This window comes from Callorhinus ursinus, unplaced genomic scaffold (genome assembly GCF_003265705.2).
Source record: "Callorhinus ursinus isolate GAN/ISIS: 27379988/994484 unplaced genomic scaffold, GSC_fseal_2.0 scaffold19, whole genome shotgun sequence".
In the NCBI taxonomy this organism is placed as follows: Eukaryota; Metazoa; Chordata; class Mammalia; order Carnivora; family Otariidae; genus Callorhinus; species Callorhinus ursinus.
In genome coordinates, this window is record NW_027397081.1 from 17,695,733 (window position 1) to 17,715,890 (window position 20,158).

At 44.6% G+C, this 20,158-nt stretch overlaps 1 protein-coding gene across 2 annotated transcripts in view; it reads left to right on the forward strand.

Annotated features, from left to right (window-relative positions):
- SORL1 (sortilin related receptor 1) overlaps positions 1-20,158 on the forward strand; it is a 163,726-nt gene that overhangs the window by 59,920 nt on the left and 83,648 nt on the right. For both annotated transcript variants that reach the window (XM_025893456.2, XM_025893457.2), the window contains exons 12-14: positions 7,009-7,097; positions 16,128-16,306; positions 17,831-18,017. In XM_025893456.2, the coding sequence (XP_025749241.1) occupies positions 7,009-7,097; positions 16,128-16,306; positions 17,831-18,017 (455 nt within the window). The remainder of the gene's footprint in view (positions 1-7,008; positions 7,098-16,127; positions 16,307-17,830; positions 18,018-20,158) is intronic.

The window sequence follows — 20,158 nt, forward strand, 5'->3', positions numbered from 1 at the left end:
ATTCCACAATTTGTTTATCCATTCATCTGTTGGTGGACATTATAGTTTTTGCTGATTATAAGTATAGCTATTATAAATATTTAATTACGTGCTTATTTTTTAAGATAGACATATTTTTATTTCTTTTGGGTCGATACTTCAGAACGGAATGACTGGACAGCTTGGTGAGTCTTGTGTTGAACTTTTCTTAAGGAACGACCAAATTGTTTTCCAAAGCGGATTGTACCATTTTACATTTCCACCAGCAGTGTCTGAGAGTTCTAAGAGCTTCAGGCCCACACCAACACTTGGTATGGTCAGTCCTTTTAATTTTAGACATTTTAATGAATACACAGTGATATCTCATTATGGTTTTAATTGGCATTTCCTGGGTGACTAATGATGTTGAGCTTCTTTTCATGTGCCCATTGGCCATTTAAAAATCATTTTGTGAAGCGTCTGTTTAAATCTTGTACTTATTTTAAAAAACTGAGTTGTTTGCCTTCTTATTGAGCTGTAAGAGGTTTTTTTTGAAAAAATGTGTTCTGAAGTTAAGTCTTTTGTTTGATATCTGTGTCATGAGTATTTTCCCTAGTCTATGGCTTGCTTTTTAAAAATTTTCTTAATGGTGTCTTTCAAAGAACAAATGTTTTAAATTTTGTGGAAGTCTGATTTATCAGGATTTTTCTTCTTTGTTTTATGCTCTTTGTTGTTCTAAGAAATGTTTGTCCCTCCCAAGGTTGCAAAGATTTACCCCTAAGTTTCATAGGGGAAGGCTGTGGTTTAGGTTTATGATCCATTTTGAGTTAATTTTTATATCTGGTATGATGGAAGGGTTGATACTCATTTTTCCATATGGAGATGCAATGATCCGATTACTTACGGAAAAAGACTTCTTTCCCCCCCTTGAATTGACTGTGTGCCTGTTTGAAAATCAGTTGGCCATATATACATGGGTCTGTTTCGGGACTTTCTATTCTGCTCCATTCATCTATATGTCTGTCTTTTCACCTATACCAAGCTGTCTCGATTATGGGAGACTTAACAATAAGTGTTGGGATCAAGTAGGTAAGTCTTCTAACTTTGTTCTTCTTCCTCTTCTTTTTTTTTTTTTAAGATTTTTAAATTTATTTTGGAGCGAGAGGGTGAGCGAGCAGGGGGAGGGGCAGAAGGAGAGGGAGAGAGAGAGTCAAGGAGACTCTGAGCTAAGCCCGGAGCCCAACCTGGGGCTCAGTCTCATGACCCTGAGATCACGACCTGAGCTGAAACCAAGAGTCGTTCGCTTAATGGACGAGCCACGCAGGCACCCCTCAACTTTGTTCTTCTTAAAAATTTCTTTTTTTTTTTAGATTTTTATTTTTATTTATTTGACAGAGAGAGAGAGAGAGAGCGCACAAGCACGGGGAGTGGCAGGCAGACGGAGAGGGAGAAGCAGGCTCTCCACTGAGCAGGGAGCCCGACGCGGGGCTCAATCCCAGGACCCAGAGATCATGACCTGAGCCGAAGGCAGGAGCCCAACGACTGAGCCACCCAGGCGCCCCAAAATTTCTTTGACTATTCTAGATCCTTGGTATTTCCACAACATTTTAGAATCTGCTTGGGGCACCTGGGTGGCTCCGATGGTTAAGCGTCTACTAGTGTTAGTAGTTTGGTAGATTCTATGTAGGAGATATATCATCTGCAAATAGGGACCCATTTTATTTCTTCCTTTCTGATCTTTATGTCTTTTATTTCTTTCCCTCTCTTCCTTTTCTTCCCTTCCCTAATATGTAATAATATAGCACTATGTAATATGGTGTATTATTTTTAAAAAACCGCTCTTTTCCTTTACTCTCAGAATACTTTTGATACCAAATGCTGGGGGAGGTTCCCCTCACAGTGAGCAATTCTCCAGTTCTCTGGACACCGACCGGATGTCCTGTATTTCAGTCATGACACTAGCTCGCTGGAGTTAGCACAGACCCCACAGTTTAGGGGCTCAAGTCTCACAAGAGTGCCCCACCCGACCCCGCTTCACACGCTCATTGCAAGTCCCAGGTTGTCACCCATACTTCTGACCGACCAGCTTATGAATAGGGGGCTTCCATGACCCTCCTTCTTGGATTCAGTAATTTGCTAGAATGGCTGACAGAACTCAGGGAAATATTTACTTATATCTACCAGTTGATTATAAAGGATAGTACAAAGGCTGCTGCTGGATTAAGAAATACATAGGGCAAGGTCTGGAAGGATCCTGAGCACGGGAGCTTCTGTCCCCATGGCGTTGTGATGTGCCAACCTCCCAGCATGTGGATGTGTTCACCTACTTGGGAGCTCTTCGAATCTTGCAGTTTAGGGATTTTTTTTTTTTTTTTTCATGGAGGCTTCATCCCAAAGGGTGTGATTGATTATTGACTCCCTTTCCAGCCCCTGTCCTTTCCCCAGGGGATGAGGCAGGGCTGGAAGCTTCAAGCTTCTAATCAAGTTTTGTCTTTCTGGTGACCAGTCCCCGTACTGTCCAGGAATCCACCAAGTGTTGCCTCATTACAACAAAAGACTCTCCTATCATCCTGGAAGTTCTCAGCGATATAGGAGCTTCTGTGTAAGACCCACATCACCCCCATCAGTCAGGAGATTGCAAGGGTTTTTAGGAGCTCTGACCAGGAGCTGGGAACAAAGACCAAAATACATACTTCTCAGAACATACTATCACATAGGTGATACGGTATGTTACATTGATTGAATCTTGACGGTTATACAAACCTTGAATTACTGGGACAAATCTTATTTAATTATGATATATTATCCTTTCTATACAAGGTTAAGTTTGAGTGGCTAATAGTTTGTTAAAGATTTTTACATTATTTGATATTGGTCTGTATTTTTTGTTTGTTTATAATGTCCTTTTCAAATTTGGTGTTAGTGTTGGGCTGGTGTCCTCGAACAAGTTGAACAGTGATTCCTCTTTTGTGTAAAAGTGGTGTGATTTTTTTTTTTTCCTTGAATAACTCACCAGTGAAACTGTCTGAACCTGGAGTCTTCTTTTTGGGAATGTTTTGGTTAGAAATTCAGTTTCTCTGGCAGATAGAGAACTGTTTAGATTTTCTACTACTTCTGTCAGTTTTGGTGAGTTTTATCTGCGTTATTGAATTTGTTGGCTTAAATTGACTCGGGGTATTTTCTTTTTTTTTTAAGGTCTCTAGGGTCTGTGGTGATCACCTGTTTTCATTCCTGATACTGAGGATTTGTGGGGATTTTCCTGTTTTGCTTAATAGTTTAGTTAGTGGTTTGTCAGTATTATTGATCTTTTCAAAGAACATGCTTTTGGTTTTGTTTCTTTGGTTTGTGTTCTATTTTGTTGATTTCTGCTCTTTAGTATTATCTTTTCCCTTATTTACTTTGGATTTAATTTGCTTTTCTTTTTGTAGCTTTTTTTTAGGTATCACTTTAGGTCATTGATTTTAGATTTTTTTTTTTTTTTCCTAATATAAGCATTTAAAGCTGTTAAGTTTTCCTCTAAATACTGCTTTGGCTATTGTCACAAATTTAGAGATGTTGTACTTTTGTTGTCACAGTTCAGAATATTTCTTAATGTCTCTCTTTAAAGTTGAGATGTAATTCACATACCAAAAAATTCACCACTTTAAAGTGTGGAGTTTGGTGGCTTTTTGCTATATTCACAAGTGATATGATGTGCAACCGTCACCACTAATTCCAGAACATTTTTATTACTTCAAAATGTCCCTTTTGCTTTTTGTCTTTGATAAGTTATTTAGAAAAGGATTGTTCCATTTTCAGATATTTGAAATTTCCTAGGTATCTTACTATGTTTGATTTCTAATTTAGTTGCCCTGTAGTCAGAGAATACACTTTGTATGATTTTGATTCCTTTAAATTTATTGGGACTTGCTTTGGGATCCAGTATGTGGCCTCTCTTGCTGAATACATCATATGCATTAGGAAGGAATGTGTATTCTGTTGTCGGATGTTAGTGTTAGTTATAAGAAAGTGTTACTTATATGAAGGTGGTTGATATCCTGCTGTTCAGATCTTCTGTGTTCTTACTGACCTTTTTTTTTTTTTTTGACTAGTGCTAGTAATTGCTAAGAGAACCATGGTAAAATCTCCAACTACGTGGAATTGCCAAGTTTTTCTTTAAATCCTGTCAATTTTTGCTTTATGTATTTTGAGGCTCTGTGATTCAGTACATGCACATTTTATAATTATCTTTTCTGTTTGTGCCTCTTGTATTGTTATGAAATATCTGTTTATCTATGGTGATAACCTTTGTCTTGAAGTCTGTTTCATCTAGTATTGAAATAGTTGTTCGAACCTTTTTATGTTTACTGTTTCAATAGTATATCTTTTACCATCTCTTTTTTTTTTTAGGATTTATTTATTTATTTGAGAGAGTGAGAATGAGAGAGAGAGTACATGGGAGGGGGGAGGGTTAGAGGGAGAAGCAGGCTCCTCGCTGAGCAGGGAGCCCGATGCAGGACTCGATCCAGAGACTCCAGGATCATGACCTGAGCCGAAGGCAGTCGCTTAACCAACTGAGCCACCCGGGCGCCATCTTTTACCATCTCTTTACTGTCTATCCACTGGTGTCTATATTTGAAGTGTTTCTTATGGGCAGCGTATAGGAGGGTCTTACTTTTTTATTCATTCTTCCAGGCTTCGCTTTTTAACTGAAATGCTTAGACCCCATTAGCATTTGACTAATTATTGATACGGTTGGATTTAAGTCCAAGATTTTATGTATGTATGTATGTATGTATGATCTTTATTTTTTATTACTCTGTTCTTCCTTTACTGACTTTTCTATATTATTTATATGGTTTTGGTATTCTACTTTTAGGTATTGTCTTTTTGATTATATTTCCTTCAGTCGTCGCTCTAAGAATTACAGCATGCGTATTTAATCTTTCATAGTCTTTTTTAAATTAATATTGCCCTTAATATAATGTTACACTTCACATAAAATTTAGAAACCTTGCAACCATGTAAGTCTCTTTTCTCTTTCCCTGACCTTTCTGTTATTGTCCTATGTATCTCATTGAAGTACATTAAAAAACCTTCAAGACAATGTTTTTGCTTTCGTTTTGCATTACATCATTGTATCAGTGTTAAAGAATTTAAGCGGAAAGAAGCGAACTTTTATATTTACCCAGGTATTTCTTTTGCCCTTCCTTCATTCCTCAGAATCCTTGTATCCCCCTGGTAAGTTTCTGTACAGCCTGAAGAAATTCCTTTAGCATTTTTTGTTGAGCAGATCTACGGTTACACATTTTCTTGGTTTTTCCTCATTTGAGAATCTCTTTGTTTCACCTTCATTCCTGGAAGGTAAGTTTGTTGGAAATAGAATTCTGGTTTGATGGTGATTTTCTTTCAGTACTTTAAAGATGTGCTAGTCATCTTGCCCCTCTGGTTTGTGATGAGGAATCTACAGTCATTTCAGTCATCACTGCCCTGCACGCAATCCATCATTTTGTTGAAAGGCTTCGAGATCTTTTTCCTTATCTTTGGTTTTCAGCAGTTTTGCTGTGATGTATCTAGGTGTGGTTTTCTTTGCGTTTATCCTGTTTGGGTAGGCTGATCTTGAGTCTATAAATGTATGTCTTTCACCAAATTTGGGAAATTTTCAGCCGTTATTTCTTCAAGAAAAATTTTTTTTTTCTGCTCTGGTCCCTTTTTCCTATTCTTCTTGGACTCCAGTCACACACACTAGACCTTTTATTATTATCCTCCCAGTCTTTGGGGCTTTTTTTTTCTTTTCATTCTTTTTTGTGTGTTCTTTAGAATGGATAATTTCTTCTGTTCTATATTTATCACCAGCTTCACCAGTTCCTCTGTCATTTCCATTTTGTTGTTGAGCTCATTAGCGATTTTCTTACTTCACGAACGTTATATTTTTCTGTTCTAAAATTCTTTCTTAAAAAATAGGTTCCACTTCTCTGGGAAGAATTCTTATCTTTTATTCATTTCAAGTATGTTTTCCTTTACCGCATGAGACACAGTTATGATCATTATTTTCAAGTCTTTGGTAATTCCAGCATTTGAACCATCTTGTGGTTGGCACCTGTTGGTTGCCTTTTCCCTTGAGAATTGGACATGTTTTATTGACAGGTGTCCATGTTGAGTAATTTTGGGTTGTATCCTGGACATGTGAATGACATGCATGGAATACAATCTACTGGAGGAGGTGGATATTTTCATTTTAGCGTGTAGTGAATCTGCTTAGATTCAGACCATGCGTTCCTTCCTGCATTCTGAGGGTGGCAGTGCAAATCTCCGTTGTGTTTGCTAAACCTTTGCTGTGCTGGTTTCAGTCTGTTCCACACATGTGTAGTGTAGGGGTTAGGGTGAGGCTTGTGTGAGTTCATACACAGAGTTAGAGGATTGACTTTTTTGATACTCTCTCTTGTGGCATTTCATCCACATTCTCCCCGGCGCAGAAATGGTTTCTGTTGACAGTGTGGCCATCCACCTGGGACTGAGGTGTTCCAGGACTGGGGCTTTCCCCTGGGGCAAAGCCACACCAGGAAACCCCAACCTTGTGGTGGCTCCTCAGGTTTGAAGTCCCTGCACAAGCTGCCTGATTTTGTTTCCTTTTCAACATCCTCGGGCAGCTCTTTTTTTGTATCTTGTTCAGAGTTTTTCCTTGTATCGGCAGGAAGGATGGGCTGTCTTGGGTTTATACGTATAGATCATGGTAGAACTCAAACTCCAGATGGTTGAGTTGTAATCCCTGGTGGGTGAGAGTCTGACGGGGCTTGACTCCTACGCCTGCTGTTGACAGTGAGCCACTTTAATACGAACGCTCGTTTCTTCACCTGGGGGGGAAAATGGGGCTTTGAGAAGTGCTGACCCGTACCCACGGTTGTGTGGAGCAAATGAAGGAATGGATGTGGATGTGCTCTGGAAACTGAAAAATTGTATTCAAGTGGTTGGCATCGCTGCCATGTGCTTATGTGTGTGCCCGTGTGCTGTGCATGGTTTCTGCCCGGTCGCTCCAGAGCAGTGGTATCAGCATTGGCTTTTCCTCTGCAGGCACTTCCTGGACCTCACTACTACACCTGGGGAGATCATGGCGGCATCATCATGGCCATCGCCCAGGGCATGGAAACCAATGAGCTGAAGTAAGTGTCTCTGAGGAAGCTTTTTCTCTTAACATCACACTGCTCTCCCAGAAATTTAAGTCTGTGAGTACAAGCGGATTGTCTCTCTACAGGCACTAGATTGTTGACAGCAAATTACCGTTGACCTCAGCAAATTATTTAAACTTTCCTTATCTATAGAAGAGGAATAATGATCTGTCCTTCCTATCTCGGGGGGTATCAAAAGGAACCAGTGATACAATTTTATTGATCTGACAAAATACAGCTCCATATAAATATGAATTCACGATGACTAAAAAATTAACTAGGGATTTCAACTTGTCTATCTTTGCTTTGTGTGTGACATAGAAGGAGTGATAAGAAGAACAATAAATAATAATACATAATAATAATAATACCTGAGTAATAATTTCAGAGTGCATCCTGCTTGGTAACCAGTCGGCTTTCGCTGTTGACACATTTGGTTTCGGGATTCATACAAACAGGCCCGGAAGGGACATTTGGGGTTAACTGCTTCGTTTTACGAGAAAACTGAGGCTCAGCAAGGTAAAGTAACTTGCCGAGGATGCCCCCATTTGTTAGTGACGTTAAATGACATTCTGTACTCTTTGCAAATGTATTGCTCTGAAAAGCAAACGTCGAGAGTCTGTCACCTCTGCTTGCTCAAGTCTGATGTTATCAGAACCAGTTCTTGGATTTTTGTGTGAGTTAGGACCAAAGTTAATTTTGTTAACGGTAGGTTGGGGCAGACTGGCCTTCCCTTCTCCCCGTATTTGCGCTGAACCCACGAGATGTGTTCCCACAGGAGGTGGGGAGGCCTCAGTAATGGTCTTGTTTAATGCAAAGAAGAAAGCCTTCTCTTCCTTTGCTCCTTTTAGAAACAGGGCCAGCAGCAAGAGAGAGGTGGGCGGTTTGAAAAAAGAGATGGTAGCATCTGGTTTCCCACCTGTGCTGAGTAGGCTGGCCTCAAGCAAGCAGAGGGAAGCTAAGCACTGGCGTCTGGCTGTTCTCGGCTCTGTGTGGCGCTGGTCAGCTGCTGCTGTGGAGCCGAGAGCCGGGAGCAAGTCCTGTTTGTACACAACACTGTATCCACCTTCCCATTGGTGTTTGCTCAGATGAGGACAGTCACAAGGCCCTGTGCTTCCCACATCTCTCCTGCCATTTATTTATTTATCCATTAACTTATCAATTCCCATCTGGCAAGTTTAGCAAGCACGAATTGTGCTGGGGAGTGCGTATTGCATATCTAAAGATAAAGAGGATCTGTCCCCTCCCTCGTCAGGAGCCCATCCTCCAGGGGTAAGACAGACAGGTGAACAGTGGGATGGCGAGGACTTGGCTTCGGGAGAACGCCAGCAGGGGACACAATTTGGCTCCCTGGGCAGCGTACATGTCATTCTTCGTGTGGCCATCCCATCGTAGAGTCAGTTTCTGAGGTTCCCTGTTTAACTTCTCTGCAGATGGCATTTGCATTCCAAGCCGGCTCCCCTGAAGTAGTTAGCATGATTCCAGTTCTCTGACACCATCTGTTGGTGCATATGTGCTCAGGGAACGCAGCGTCATTGCTGCAGTAGCTGGAGCAAAACACGGCCGGGAAAAGAAACCCACTGCCAGAAAATCACCATGCCCCCCTCGGATGCTTAAAAATGACTGTGGGGTTTGTGGACCGGAGGGGTTATGGGCACTATAGCCCCCTTCTATTTCTGCAGGTTATTTGGAGGTATCCATGCGTATGGTTCAAATAAAGCATTTGCAAGTAGGAAGGATATATTCCGGCCTCCTCTCGACAGGTGCATGTGTCCCAAATATCAGTCAGAGCTTGGCCTAAATCTGTAGCCACCTGGCATTTACTCAGTAGGTTGCTCTCAGAGATTTTTTTGCTGCTTCTCGGGCTACTCTGCTTTTGACCTGTCGCTGTGTGCTATCAGCTTCATCGGAAGACAAGCAGGAAATAATACTGCATCTAGTTCATAGCCTCAGACCACAGAAGTGACTTACTGTAATAACCAAGCATGAGTGGAGGAAGGGTTTCTGTTGCTGGGCTAGGGCTTCGGGCCCCTTCAAGTCTGGCTTCCCCGACCACAGTGATGTCTCTCCTGGAGTCTCAGCATTTATCGGCGGGCTCATTAATTGAGCCTCGATCACATATGGGCTTCTTATCATCAGTTACCTTTTCATTATATGCCTGAATTCTTCAACTCATTAGCAAGGTCTTTTGGCCAGTATTTCTATTCTGTACAGGCTACCAGGCACTTTGTAAATGTTTGATCGGTCAATAAATAGGTCATGCACACTTAGTCTTCCAAGATTGCTTATTTCTTTGCTGATTTATAAAACTGGAAGGGGTGCGGAAGTGTGGCAGGTGCATGGCTGTGAGGGGACCACTCCCACCGTCCTCTGTGTAATGACAATTTCTGGAGCTCAAGTGGGAATGGGGGCCTCCCTGGATGTGTGCCCCCCAGAGGCACCAGGGCTGGCCCTGTCCACCTTCCTCTGAAATAATGTGACTTGTCAGTAGGTAGGGCCCAAGCTGGAACTTGAGCATACTTCTGTTAGATGTCATCTACGTCATCTAAGGTCAAGGACAACAAACGTTTGTTGAACACGGACAACGAACCAGATGTTGTTCTAGGAACCGAGTGTGCAAAGGTGAGTGAGGCATCCATCAGGAGCTGCTCATGCCCCTGTGGCTCTGTTATGTTTCTGAGTGAGCTGGAGAGAGAGGCCATGGGAGGGCTTATTCTGAAAGGGAGCGTTCTGACCCAGAGCCTTAGGGAAGAAAGCCATGCGGGGTAACATCAGGAACTCTCGTAAGAGTTTTAGTGGGGACAGAGGTTGGAACATTGCTTAAATAAGAATGAGGTTTTTGTTTTGTTTTGTTTCGTTTTGGTGGTTGTTCTTTTACATTATTCATGTCTTTCTTTCCCTGATTAGCCCAGGTAACGAAGAGTTGACTGTTATTTGTCTCAGCTTCTGCCTTGACTCTCCACTGAGGCTGTTACCTTTGTTGTTGCTAATTGAAATTGAGAGCAAGAAGTGGAACGTTTTGTTTTGCTCTTGTGTCTACATGTCTGAAATGAGTAAATAAGAACCTGTTCTAGAGATTCGCATATTCATCCGATCAGCATGCTGTCACGGTGAACCTGCTCAGGGGATGCAGGTTTTTCTTGTGTATAATCCCTGTGTCCTTCAGAAAAGGGGCTGCTGTGTTCTTGAACTTTGACCAAAAAAAAAAAAAAAGACCCAAACACAAGTTCTTTGGCTTGATCATGAAAGATAAGATCAATTTCCATTTCTTCTTGCTGGTTTACCTGCCAGCAAAATGCTGTCCGTGGTAGTTAATAATAGTATTTTGGACTTGCCCAACAGCGTCTTTCCCCACGGGATGTTTCTGATTTCGTAGGGCTTTCCCACAGAAGCCCCTCAAAGATCATGCAGAGATTACACGCAGCAGCTGTTTTTTCAGGACCTGAGTTCTGGAGGCAACCCCCCGGTTCGAGAATGGCAGTTAACTTGCACGCTTGATGGCAGCACCTAATGCCAATGGTAACACTTAGTGGGACAGTTGCAGAGAGCCCTCCCTGCCTGCTACATTTCCTCCCTCACTTGGTTTCTTTAGCCTTTGGGTTACAGTGGATCAGGTATTACCACCTTTTAAACTGTTAAGAGACTGAGTAATGGGGTTGAAAAAATACAGTGCAGTTCATTTCATCTCCTTTAGCAAACATTAATTAATGCCCCTTCTGTGTGCCAAGAAAGGTGCCAGGTGCCAGGGGCAGAAAAGTGAGTAAGTGGGTTTGTTCCTGGCACATGGCAGTCTAGTAGGATATGCTTGCAAATTCAGACCATGAAAACAGAGTAGAATATAAGGTAGAGGGAGCCCAGGGGGCTGTGGGAGCACAGAATGGGGGCCAGGAGAAGGAAGGATGGGGGAGAGGGAGCTTGAGCAAAGTTGGAGTGCCATTTCGGGGTTAGAAAGACCTTGGGCACGGAAGGCCCAGCATAAATCAGCTTGGAAGGTAGAAGGCTTTAGTACTGATAGTATGCAGATTGCAGGGAGGAGGTGCTGAGACATGGGGATTGAGGTAGGTGTAGGTAGGGTCTAGGAGCTGGAGGACCGTGCTTGCTGCACTGGAGAGATCTGGCTTGGCTTTTGAAGTGATAGTGTCCTTTTAGAGTTTTCAGTAGGGGAACGACGGGGCTAGATATGGCTAGACGTGGCGTTACAGAAAGGGAGCCCTGGTAAGCTGAGGAGGATAAATTTAAAAGAAGATTGGAGGTGAGAACGGAAGCTGGGGGGTGGGGGGGGAGGATTAAGCATCTTTGGGGCAAAGGCGCAGGACTGCTCTTGGCCAGCCTGGGGTGATGATCAGGTGCACTGATCAGGCCCTGAAGGGCCATGGGATGGATGCATGTGGATTTGGACAGGTCGGACCGGATTGCTCTGGGCTGTGCACGGGGAGAGGTCCAGCAGGAATCTACACATATCCCATCATCTGCTCTGGCCTTCCACCAGCCCCTGCACGCATTTTCTCTTGGTTACTGTGATGGAAGATCTTCCAGTCTTGGCTTGGACAGTTTGAGTGATGGGGAGTGGCCGGATCAGAAGGGGCTTTCGTTTCACTTTGGGACAGATTGTTGATCGTTTCTTCATTCCCTCACTCTGTTTATCCATTTATTCCTTTATGAAGGAAAGTCCTCAAGTCAGAGAGAGCCTGAATTCTCTTCTCTCCGGTTTCTGGTTAGTGGGCTTGGTTCTGCTGCCAGGACGCGCACACACAGGGTGTTTCCTCCTTCACCTGAACACCTTGCAGGTGTCTGAGCCATGCCCCCCATCCCTCCCGCATGGCTCCCATTCCGTGGCAAATGGCTCCACTTCCTTTCCTCCGCTGCCATGGGATCCCAACTCTCCACCACCTGGGTGTCCTTTGGGCCCTACCTCCCCATGTCAGTGCTTTTAACATGTGGGGCCCAGGTCTGACCCCAGCATACAGGGATTAACACTGACATGGCTCGGGGCGTTCAGTTCCTGCTAGCGAACACCCGAGACTGGTTTTACTCTTTTTGACAGCCTCCCTACTTTTTAGCTCCTACTGAATTATTTTTAAAAAATTGAGGTATCCATTTGCACACCATGAGATGCTCAGGTTGTAAATACACCACTTAATCATTTCCGGAGGGTTCTTGTCAAGATGCAGAGAATTTCCATCACCCCAGAAAATCCCTGCGTGCCCCCTCCCCGCCAGTACCACCGCCCCTGCCCTACCCCAGTTAGAGGCAACTGATGGACTGATTATATTTTTACCACTGTAGGTTAGTTCTGCCTATTCCAGAATTTTCTGCGTTTGTATTTGGCTTCTTTTACTCAGCATGTTTTTGAGATTCTATCTCTGCTGTGACTTATGTCAGTAGCTCAAGTTCAGTTTAACGACTAAACATAGAGGTCCTTTTTTTCTTATGAATTTTATTAAAGATCAGATTTTCTCCATCCTGTATCTGAGCAGGTGGGTTTTTGAAACAACATGTGGAACTTCATTCTCATTTTTGCTTCTCCTTTTGATGTAATAAAAGGGTTTTGAACCCTGTTTTGGCATTAATTGCATTATCGGGACAATTAGCCTTGTCTGCTTTGCAGATCTGATAGATTGACCTTCCATATTGTTATTCATATCCTTGACGAAGGCGTTGAGCGGTGTGGGGACCAGAGGCCTCATCTGGGGTTGAGGTCACACGCTATGTCAGCAATCAGCACACTTGGGATTTACTTGAGCAACGGTGCATCTTATCTAGCTGTGTGGCCCACAAAGATCCTGATGAAAAAAAGAAATGTTCTGTATTATTACCCTCTTCTTCCAATCAAGGATTACCATGAGAAAAGGAAAACAGGATTTGTTTGTTGTGACTTGTATGTGAAACCATGTGAATCCCATCCCTGACTGACTTCCCTCTGTTCTACAGCCCATCAGATCAGCTGTTACCATTCTTGAAACCACCTTTTCTTCTTTAGGGAAGTAAAGCTATTCTTCCTCCTCTGGGCTTTGAGAGATCTCTGTCTGTTCTCCGGGGTTCTTTCTGAGATTCTTAGAAGGAACTCTGCAATCGTATTTTTAAGTTTTTCCATTCCCTAGAACGTGCATTCTTTTGTGCTTATTTTCTTTTAAAGTCCCTGATTTTTTTTCCTGCCTTGTCCAGTTTGAAGATGATTCTTCTTGATAAAGATACAACCAAAATAGAAATTGAGTGGTTCTTTTTTTTCTTGTTGTTACTATTTAAACCATTGACCGTCAGAAGGATGATCCTTTCTAGTTCTTTATAGAACTTTTTGCTAATTCTTTGTAGAATTTACCAGGCAACCATCCCACCATCCCGCTGACCCACTAATCTACCACTTATTTTTATAATTTGACTCCCTTTGAATTTAAGTTGTTTGGCAACTGTTCCTACAGATCACTTGCTGTAAGAATTATAGCTAGAATTAACTAGCAGATCACTGCTGCTCTTGACTTTTTTGCCTTTGGTTATAAGACTCTTTCCTCATCGTGAACATGCTGTTTAAAAATTTGAGTTCATCAAGGACCTTTCTGGACAGCTAGCCACACGGTAGGGTCTTCAGTTGAGTATCTGTCAACACTTCTTGTACTTAGTGCATCTGTGGTTATATTTATGTTATGTTACATTTATTCTATTAAATGACCTTCCCATCCTCTTGAGAGTTTCTGATCATAGGGTTTATGTCTGTATTTTTATCGGGACGTTTTGAAGCCTCCATTCCTAAAGGCTGGGGTCTTTTGTGATTGGAGGAGCACAGAGATGACTTGGGTTTGTTTTCTTGCAAGGTCTTGTTATTTTCACATCATCAGAACAAGTCCTCCTCTAGGGATCAGAACTTGGTCCAGAGTAGATGATCCCCGAGACTGTTGCAGTGGTAATGTGACCTGCCCCTTTCCCCAAAATTCTGAAAATCATCATTTTCTAAATGCACAGTTTATTCTTGAATACATGGCTGTGCTTGGCCATGCACCTGCTTCTTCGTCTCATTCAAGCGTCCTCCCAGAGTCCTCTGGGAACCTCTCAAGAAATGGGATGCTTCAATTCCTAAGGTTATATGGGGTTTGAGGAGCTCTTAAATCGAATTAACTAAGCAATGTGCAAATAGATGGACTTCCAGCATTATCACAGAGCAGATGGATGGCTCCCATCCTGCCTGGATAGTGGAGCGATGCTGCTGGAATAAGGCAAGTGAACTAGTTCATTTATCCCCAGATCTATTTCAAAATTAGCTTCAACCAAAAGTGTTTCAACCAGAGGAGAATTTGTCCTCTTTGGGAGATCTGTGGGGGAGTCACTTAGTCCTCCCTGACATTCATTACTTATGTTGCCTGTAGCCCCTCCTCACCCCCCACCCGTTTGAACTTGAAGCCTCTTGCAGAAGTATCCATTTTAGTAATCTCACCAGGGGAGGAAGTATTTGGATCCCATGATGTCCTGAAAAGATTTATGTCGAGGATGAGGATGCCGAGGGAGTCAAACTAAAATCTCAAAAATAGGGGAAAGGTGAAAGAAAGACGTTTTGTGTGTCGTTAGGATTTCAGACCGACCCTTAGAGCTCCGTGGAAGCTTTCACTGAGCGGTTTCTCAGGCTGAGCATGTCGCCAGCGTACTGGGTGATGAAGCAAATGTTAGGCAGATTTTCCCCTTCTCCTCCCCTTCAATACAAAAGATAATTTAAAATCAGCACAATTATTTTCAGTGCTGATTTTTTTCAAGAGCTTGCTTTCTTGTTCTGAGGTAGTCCTCCTTGGAGAGTTCTTTCTGCACATATTTTTTTCTCCAACTTAAAAATCTGTCAGACCTCAGGAAAAGGTACAAGAATTGTGTAAAAAACACTCACATAAGTTCACTCAGAATCAGCAGTTGTTAACATTCTGCCAATTTGCTTTACTTCTGTCAGCTACGTGTTCATCCTGCCTGTCTTTCCATCTGTCTATCCTTCTTTGCCGAGTCATTGGAAACAAAGTTGCAGCCATCATGCCCCTTCACAGCTGAATACTGAAAACGTGTATCTCCAATAAATAGGGGTATTTTCCTATGCAATCAGAATGCCATTATCACACCTAAGAAAATTAACAGGAGCTCAGTGTCCCTTATCCGCTGTATTTATCTTTATATACGGACCGCTGCTTCCCGCCACCCCATCCAGGATTCAGTCAGGGTTTACACATTGCATGTGGTCGTTAACACCTCTTTAATCTCTTTGTAACAAGCCTTCTGCCTTCTTTTGTTGGTTTGTTAAGTTTTTCATGGCCTCACTTTTGGAAGAATCCAGGCCAGTTGCTATGTAGAATGTCGCCCTTGCTGGATTTGTCTGGATGTACAGAATAGCACATAGACGATGTGATATTCGCAGTGCTTTATCCAAGAGGCCTGTAACATTAGATTGTCCCCTTGTTCGTGGTGCTAAGTCTGGTGGAGGCTGTGACTCTGGTCCGCTGTAGAATTGCATTTCCCCGTTTGTAGTGAATGATTCATCTGTGGGTTGGTTGTTTTAGACCATGTGAACACCCAGGTCCCCAGCACTCTTTCCACCCAGTGGCTTTAGCATCCAGTGATCATGTTGCCTGGTCCATTCCTAGATTGTGGGTGATGGATGGTCATTTTTCTCATGCTGTTATCGTTTTCAAAATATATCAGGTAGCATTGTAATATAAGAAAAACATTTCCCTCCTTCCCTTCTCTGTCCCTTTTTGGATCATTCAGAGACCCTTACCCTATTTTTATTTAGTGTATAATCTGTTACCATCATTTTTCTTATGTTCACATTGTCCCAAACTGACCAGCTGGAGCTCCATCGAGCTGGCTGCCGTGTCCTTTTGCACCGATCACATTAGTCCCTGAGCCCTTCCTTGCTTTCTGGCACAACCCTGAACATTCTCTGCCACAGCCATTTCTCCAAGGAGGCCTGGCTCCCCTCCCTAGTGAATGTTATCTGGAAACCAAGCCTTTGCCCTAGAGACTCTAACTATCAGGATTCTCTTCCTCATTTTTGGACAGATACAGCACCAATGAAGGGGAGACCTGGAAAACGTTCATCTTCTCCGAGAGGCCAGTGTTTGTGTACGGACTCCTCACGGAGCCCGGCGAGAAGAGCACTGTCTTCACCATCTTTGGCTCCAACAAAGAGAATGTCCACAACTGGCTGATCCTTCAGGTCAATGCCACAGATGCCTTGGGTAAGCCGCTGCCTCCTTGGCCCTTTCGGTGGAAACCTGTGCTGACCAGAGCATCCGCTCAGGTCCTCTGTGCCTCGGAGAGTGTAGCCGTGCAAGGAGGTGCACACGTATGCAGTCAGTGACTGGGACGTGCGAAGAGAGTTACTCAGGCCACTCTTGGGAGGACCTTGTGTTATCTCGTGCCCTCATTCCCTGCGCAATCACTGGTACACAGTAGGCTTAGGTATACATGTGTTTAGCATGTATGAAATGAAAACTGTTCTTCCCAGTCAGCGGTTCTGGTTTGACACATCAAGCGAGTGACTGCCATGTGAATGGCTGGGTACCAGACGATGCAGGGTCCTCCCAGCTGTCTAGGATCTCCTCTGTGTCCGCTAGGGTAGGCACAGGACTTGCAGGGAAGCAGGGAGAGGTGCGACTCCGCATCTTCCTTCCTCCCCTGTGCCCCCCCCCCCCCCAACCACAGCCCTGCTCTTTCCTCCTCCTCCCCCTGCCTGGGCGCACGTCCTTCCAGCTGACCGAAATGTGCCCTCTGCTCCCCAGTCACTTTCCGCTGATTGAAATCCTTTCCCTGTTTCAAGATTGAGTGCGCTTGGCTGCTAATATCCCCACCAGAGGACCTCTCCTCTCTTCTCTGTGTCCAGAGCATAAGCATGCCCTGAATTCTGCATTCTTGTCTGTCACCCTGTTTGTATCATCCCCCATCAACTAGATTTTAAGGTCCTCGGAAATAAGAACCTGTCCCGTGCATGTGTATTTTCCACCCACTGGACAGCTAGAGAGCTTAACAGCCAGGGTTTAATAAGTACTTGCTGATGGGAATGGCGACGAGCTGACAGCTTTTCATCAGTTTCAGGCAGCATGTAATCCGATGGAAGACACATCTATAAAGAAGACATAGAGTACCAGTGTAGACCTAGGCATCTGTTGGAATTCCTGTAGAAACCACTCTACTTAAATTCCAAGTGAACGTGGAGCGATCATCCAGGCTGCTCTACCGTTCCTCAGCCTCCTTCCCGGAAGATTCTTTACCTTCCAAGTAGTGAGAGTGAATTGTCTATTGCTTTCTTGGGCTGTTGCTTCCAGGCGTGCCCACCCTGCCCAGGAAGCAGGTGGGAGGCAGGTGGGAAACCATACTCCTGAAGGACACCATCTGTCTATCCAGGATCCAGCCTGACCCGAACTCCCTGGGAGAAAAACCCCTCTGATACCTACTTCTGGAGGGAACTGCAGAATCTGCTAAATTATTTCAGAAGTTTTTAGATGGTGCCAAAGGTGGCTTGCTTCTTCCCAGCTTTCTGAGCATCTGTGTTTCAGGAGGTACCATGTCCATTGGCATGGGTGCCTCCCGGCGTCAGAGAAAGCTGATTAGAGGCTTGAGATAGCTGCAGAGGCCCCTGTGCCTGCCGAGCAGCAGCAGGGTGTGCCAGACGCGGGTGCTCGGGCCCGGGGCTGGGGAAGACGGGAAAGCCAGCATGCACAGGTCTCCCTGAAATGCTTCCTGCTGCGTTTTCTTTTCCCCAGGGGTTCCCTGCACAGAGAACGACTACAAGCTCTGGTCGCCATCTGATGAGCGGGGCAACGAGTGTTTGCTAGGACACAAGACCGTTTTCAAACGGAGGACTCCCCACGCCACGTGCTTCAACGGAGAAGACTTTGACAGGCCGGTGGTCGTGTCCAACTGCTCCTGCACGCGAGAAGACTTCGAATGGTTGGTTCTTCTTCAGTTCCCCGGGGGCTGGGTTGTGTCTTCCTCAGCCAGCAGCGTGGCCCACAAGACTAGGGCGCGGTCCCTTCCCCTGAGCAAAAGAAGGCAGATCAAAGGAAGTCACTTGGTATTAAGCATTTTTTTTTTTTTTATGTGCTAGGCACCTTCTACCTAGTTTATTCCATTTCGTTCTTACAGCTACGAAATGAGGGAGAGGTGTCACATCCCAGGGAAGCTGCAGTAGCTGATCTAGGAAGAGATCACCCTGGGATTTATTTCTATGAGGGCAGCTTCAAGATTCCACTGTAGGTCCCACTCCTTTTCCTTAGGGAGCCCTATGCTACAGAAACGAGGCGATGTCAGCCCATATATATATATTTGTATATTCCTCCATCCTGAAGCAGAGTACCCAAGGCATGGCAGAGAAGGGGGGCAGCAGAACAGGTACACAAATAACGTGGCTGGAGAGGGAAAGCTGTAATACACCTTGGAGGAGGAATGGGTACTTTTATTGGGATTATTGGCAGGAAGGAGGAGACTGATGTGCTTCTGGCAAATCGGGAAGTTTTGGGGGGCTGTGCCGTTTGAGATGGGCCTTAAGGAAGTACCTGGATCTGTGGACAGGAGCAGTCTGAGATATGGCCGCCGTGGGGAGGGGTGGGGGTGGGGAAGGCACTGGAGGTTTGGCTCAGCTGCCTTGGAGGTATAAAGTGAGGCCAGTGAGTGCAGCTGAGGTTGATCAGGGAGGGTGGAGACAGAAAGGGGGTACAGGCCTCGTTCTGTAAGCAGGCGGGGGTCTTTGAAGGCTTTTGAGGAGAGTCGATGATCAGAACAGAGCTTAGCTTTAGAAGAGGATTCTAGCTGGAAAGCGCATCGGATCTGGGAGCCCCCGAGGCAGTCTTTGAGTCTGTAATCCTGCATGAAATCACCCCAGGTGAGGCGGGTCATTGGTAGAGCATGGGTATCGAACTAAGCACGTAACTCATTTCTCAGTAGTTGGCCAGGCCCCTAAAAATCTAAAGTTTGCTTTGGGAAGCCACACTTATCTTGATGAAAGCCAGAAACCTCTGATAATGTGCTAGTCCAGGGGTTGGGCCAGGGCCACGGAGTAAACGCTTTCGGCTTTGCCGGCCATAGGGTGTCTGTGGGCGGCTCCGCGACTGCTCGCAGGAGCATGGAAGCAGCTGTAGGTGGCGAATGGGGGCATGGCTGTGGCCCCATAAACCTTTCTTTGCGAGAACAGCTAACCAGGCTTGGCTAGCTCCTGCCCTAGACCAGTACTTCTGGAACCCGAGTGTGCGTGTGCATCACCTGGGATCTTGTGAAAATGCCGGCTCTGATTCTCTAGTTCTGGCCAGGCTCTGGCCGATCCCTGTGCTGCTTATCTGTAAACCCATCCTTTGAACAGCAGGATTTTGGACGGTACAAGATGTGCATTGCCTTTGAAAGCTCTGTGGCTCCAAGATAACAGCGTAGACCCTTCCACTGCAAAACCACAGAGCTGTTTGATGTTCCCAGAGGTGTCAGTCCAGTGCCCCTTTGCTGCCTTCTGCTCTCCCTTCGATACCCCCAAATTGTAATTCTAATCGGAGAGTTTTTGCTCACCTGAGGTCCCCCTGACTGTAGAGGCCCAGGCCCTTGGTGGAACAAAATTTTAGTGCTCTCTTTCTTCCCTCTCGTATCCGCATTAACTACTTCAAAACAAAATGAAGTAAAAAAACATGCAAGAAAATCTAACAACTCTTTGGTTTTTTTTTTTTTTTCTTAATGACCACTACTGTGCTTTTTCTCTAAAATCTGCCCCTCTTCTTCCAAAACAACAACAACAAACCAAAACCAGAGGCTGGTGTGCCTTCTTGGTAAACTGGCCTGGCTCCCGCTGGTCTGCACGCTCACCCCAGCAGACTCATGGAAACCCACGAGGTGCTGAGCCTTTCTTATAGACCAGGAAAACCACCGGCCCTTGCCCCTCACGGAGTTGGGCTTTAAGGCCACATGAGATCGTGAGGGTGATGGCCCAAGGCCTGTGTTTGTGCAGCTGCTGGAAAGAAGCTGGCTGGACTGTGTGGCTCTTGGACTGTGGCCGTGAGGAAAGAGATGGTCTGAAGGTTGACAGCAGGAGGGGAAATGAGAATAAGGGAACT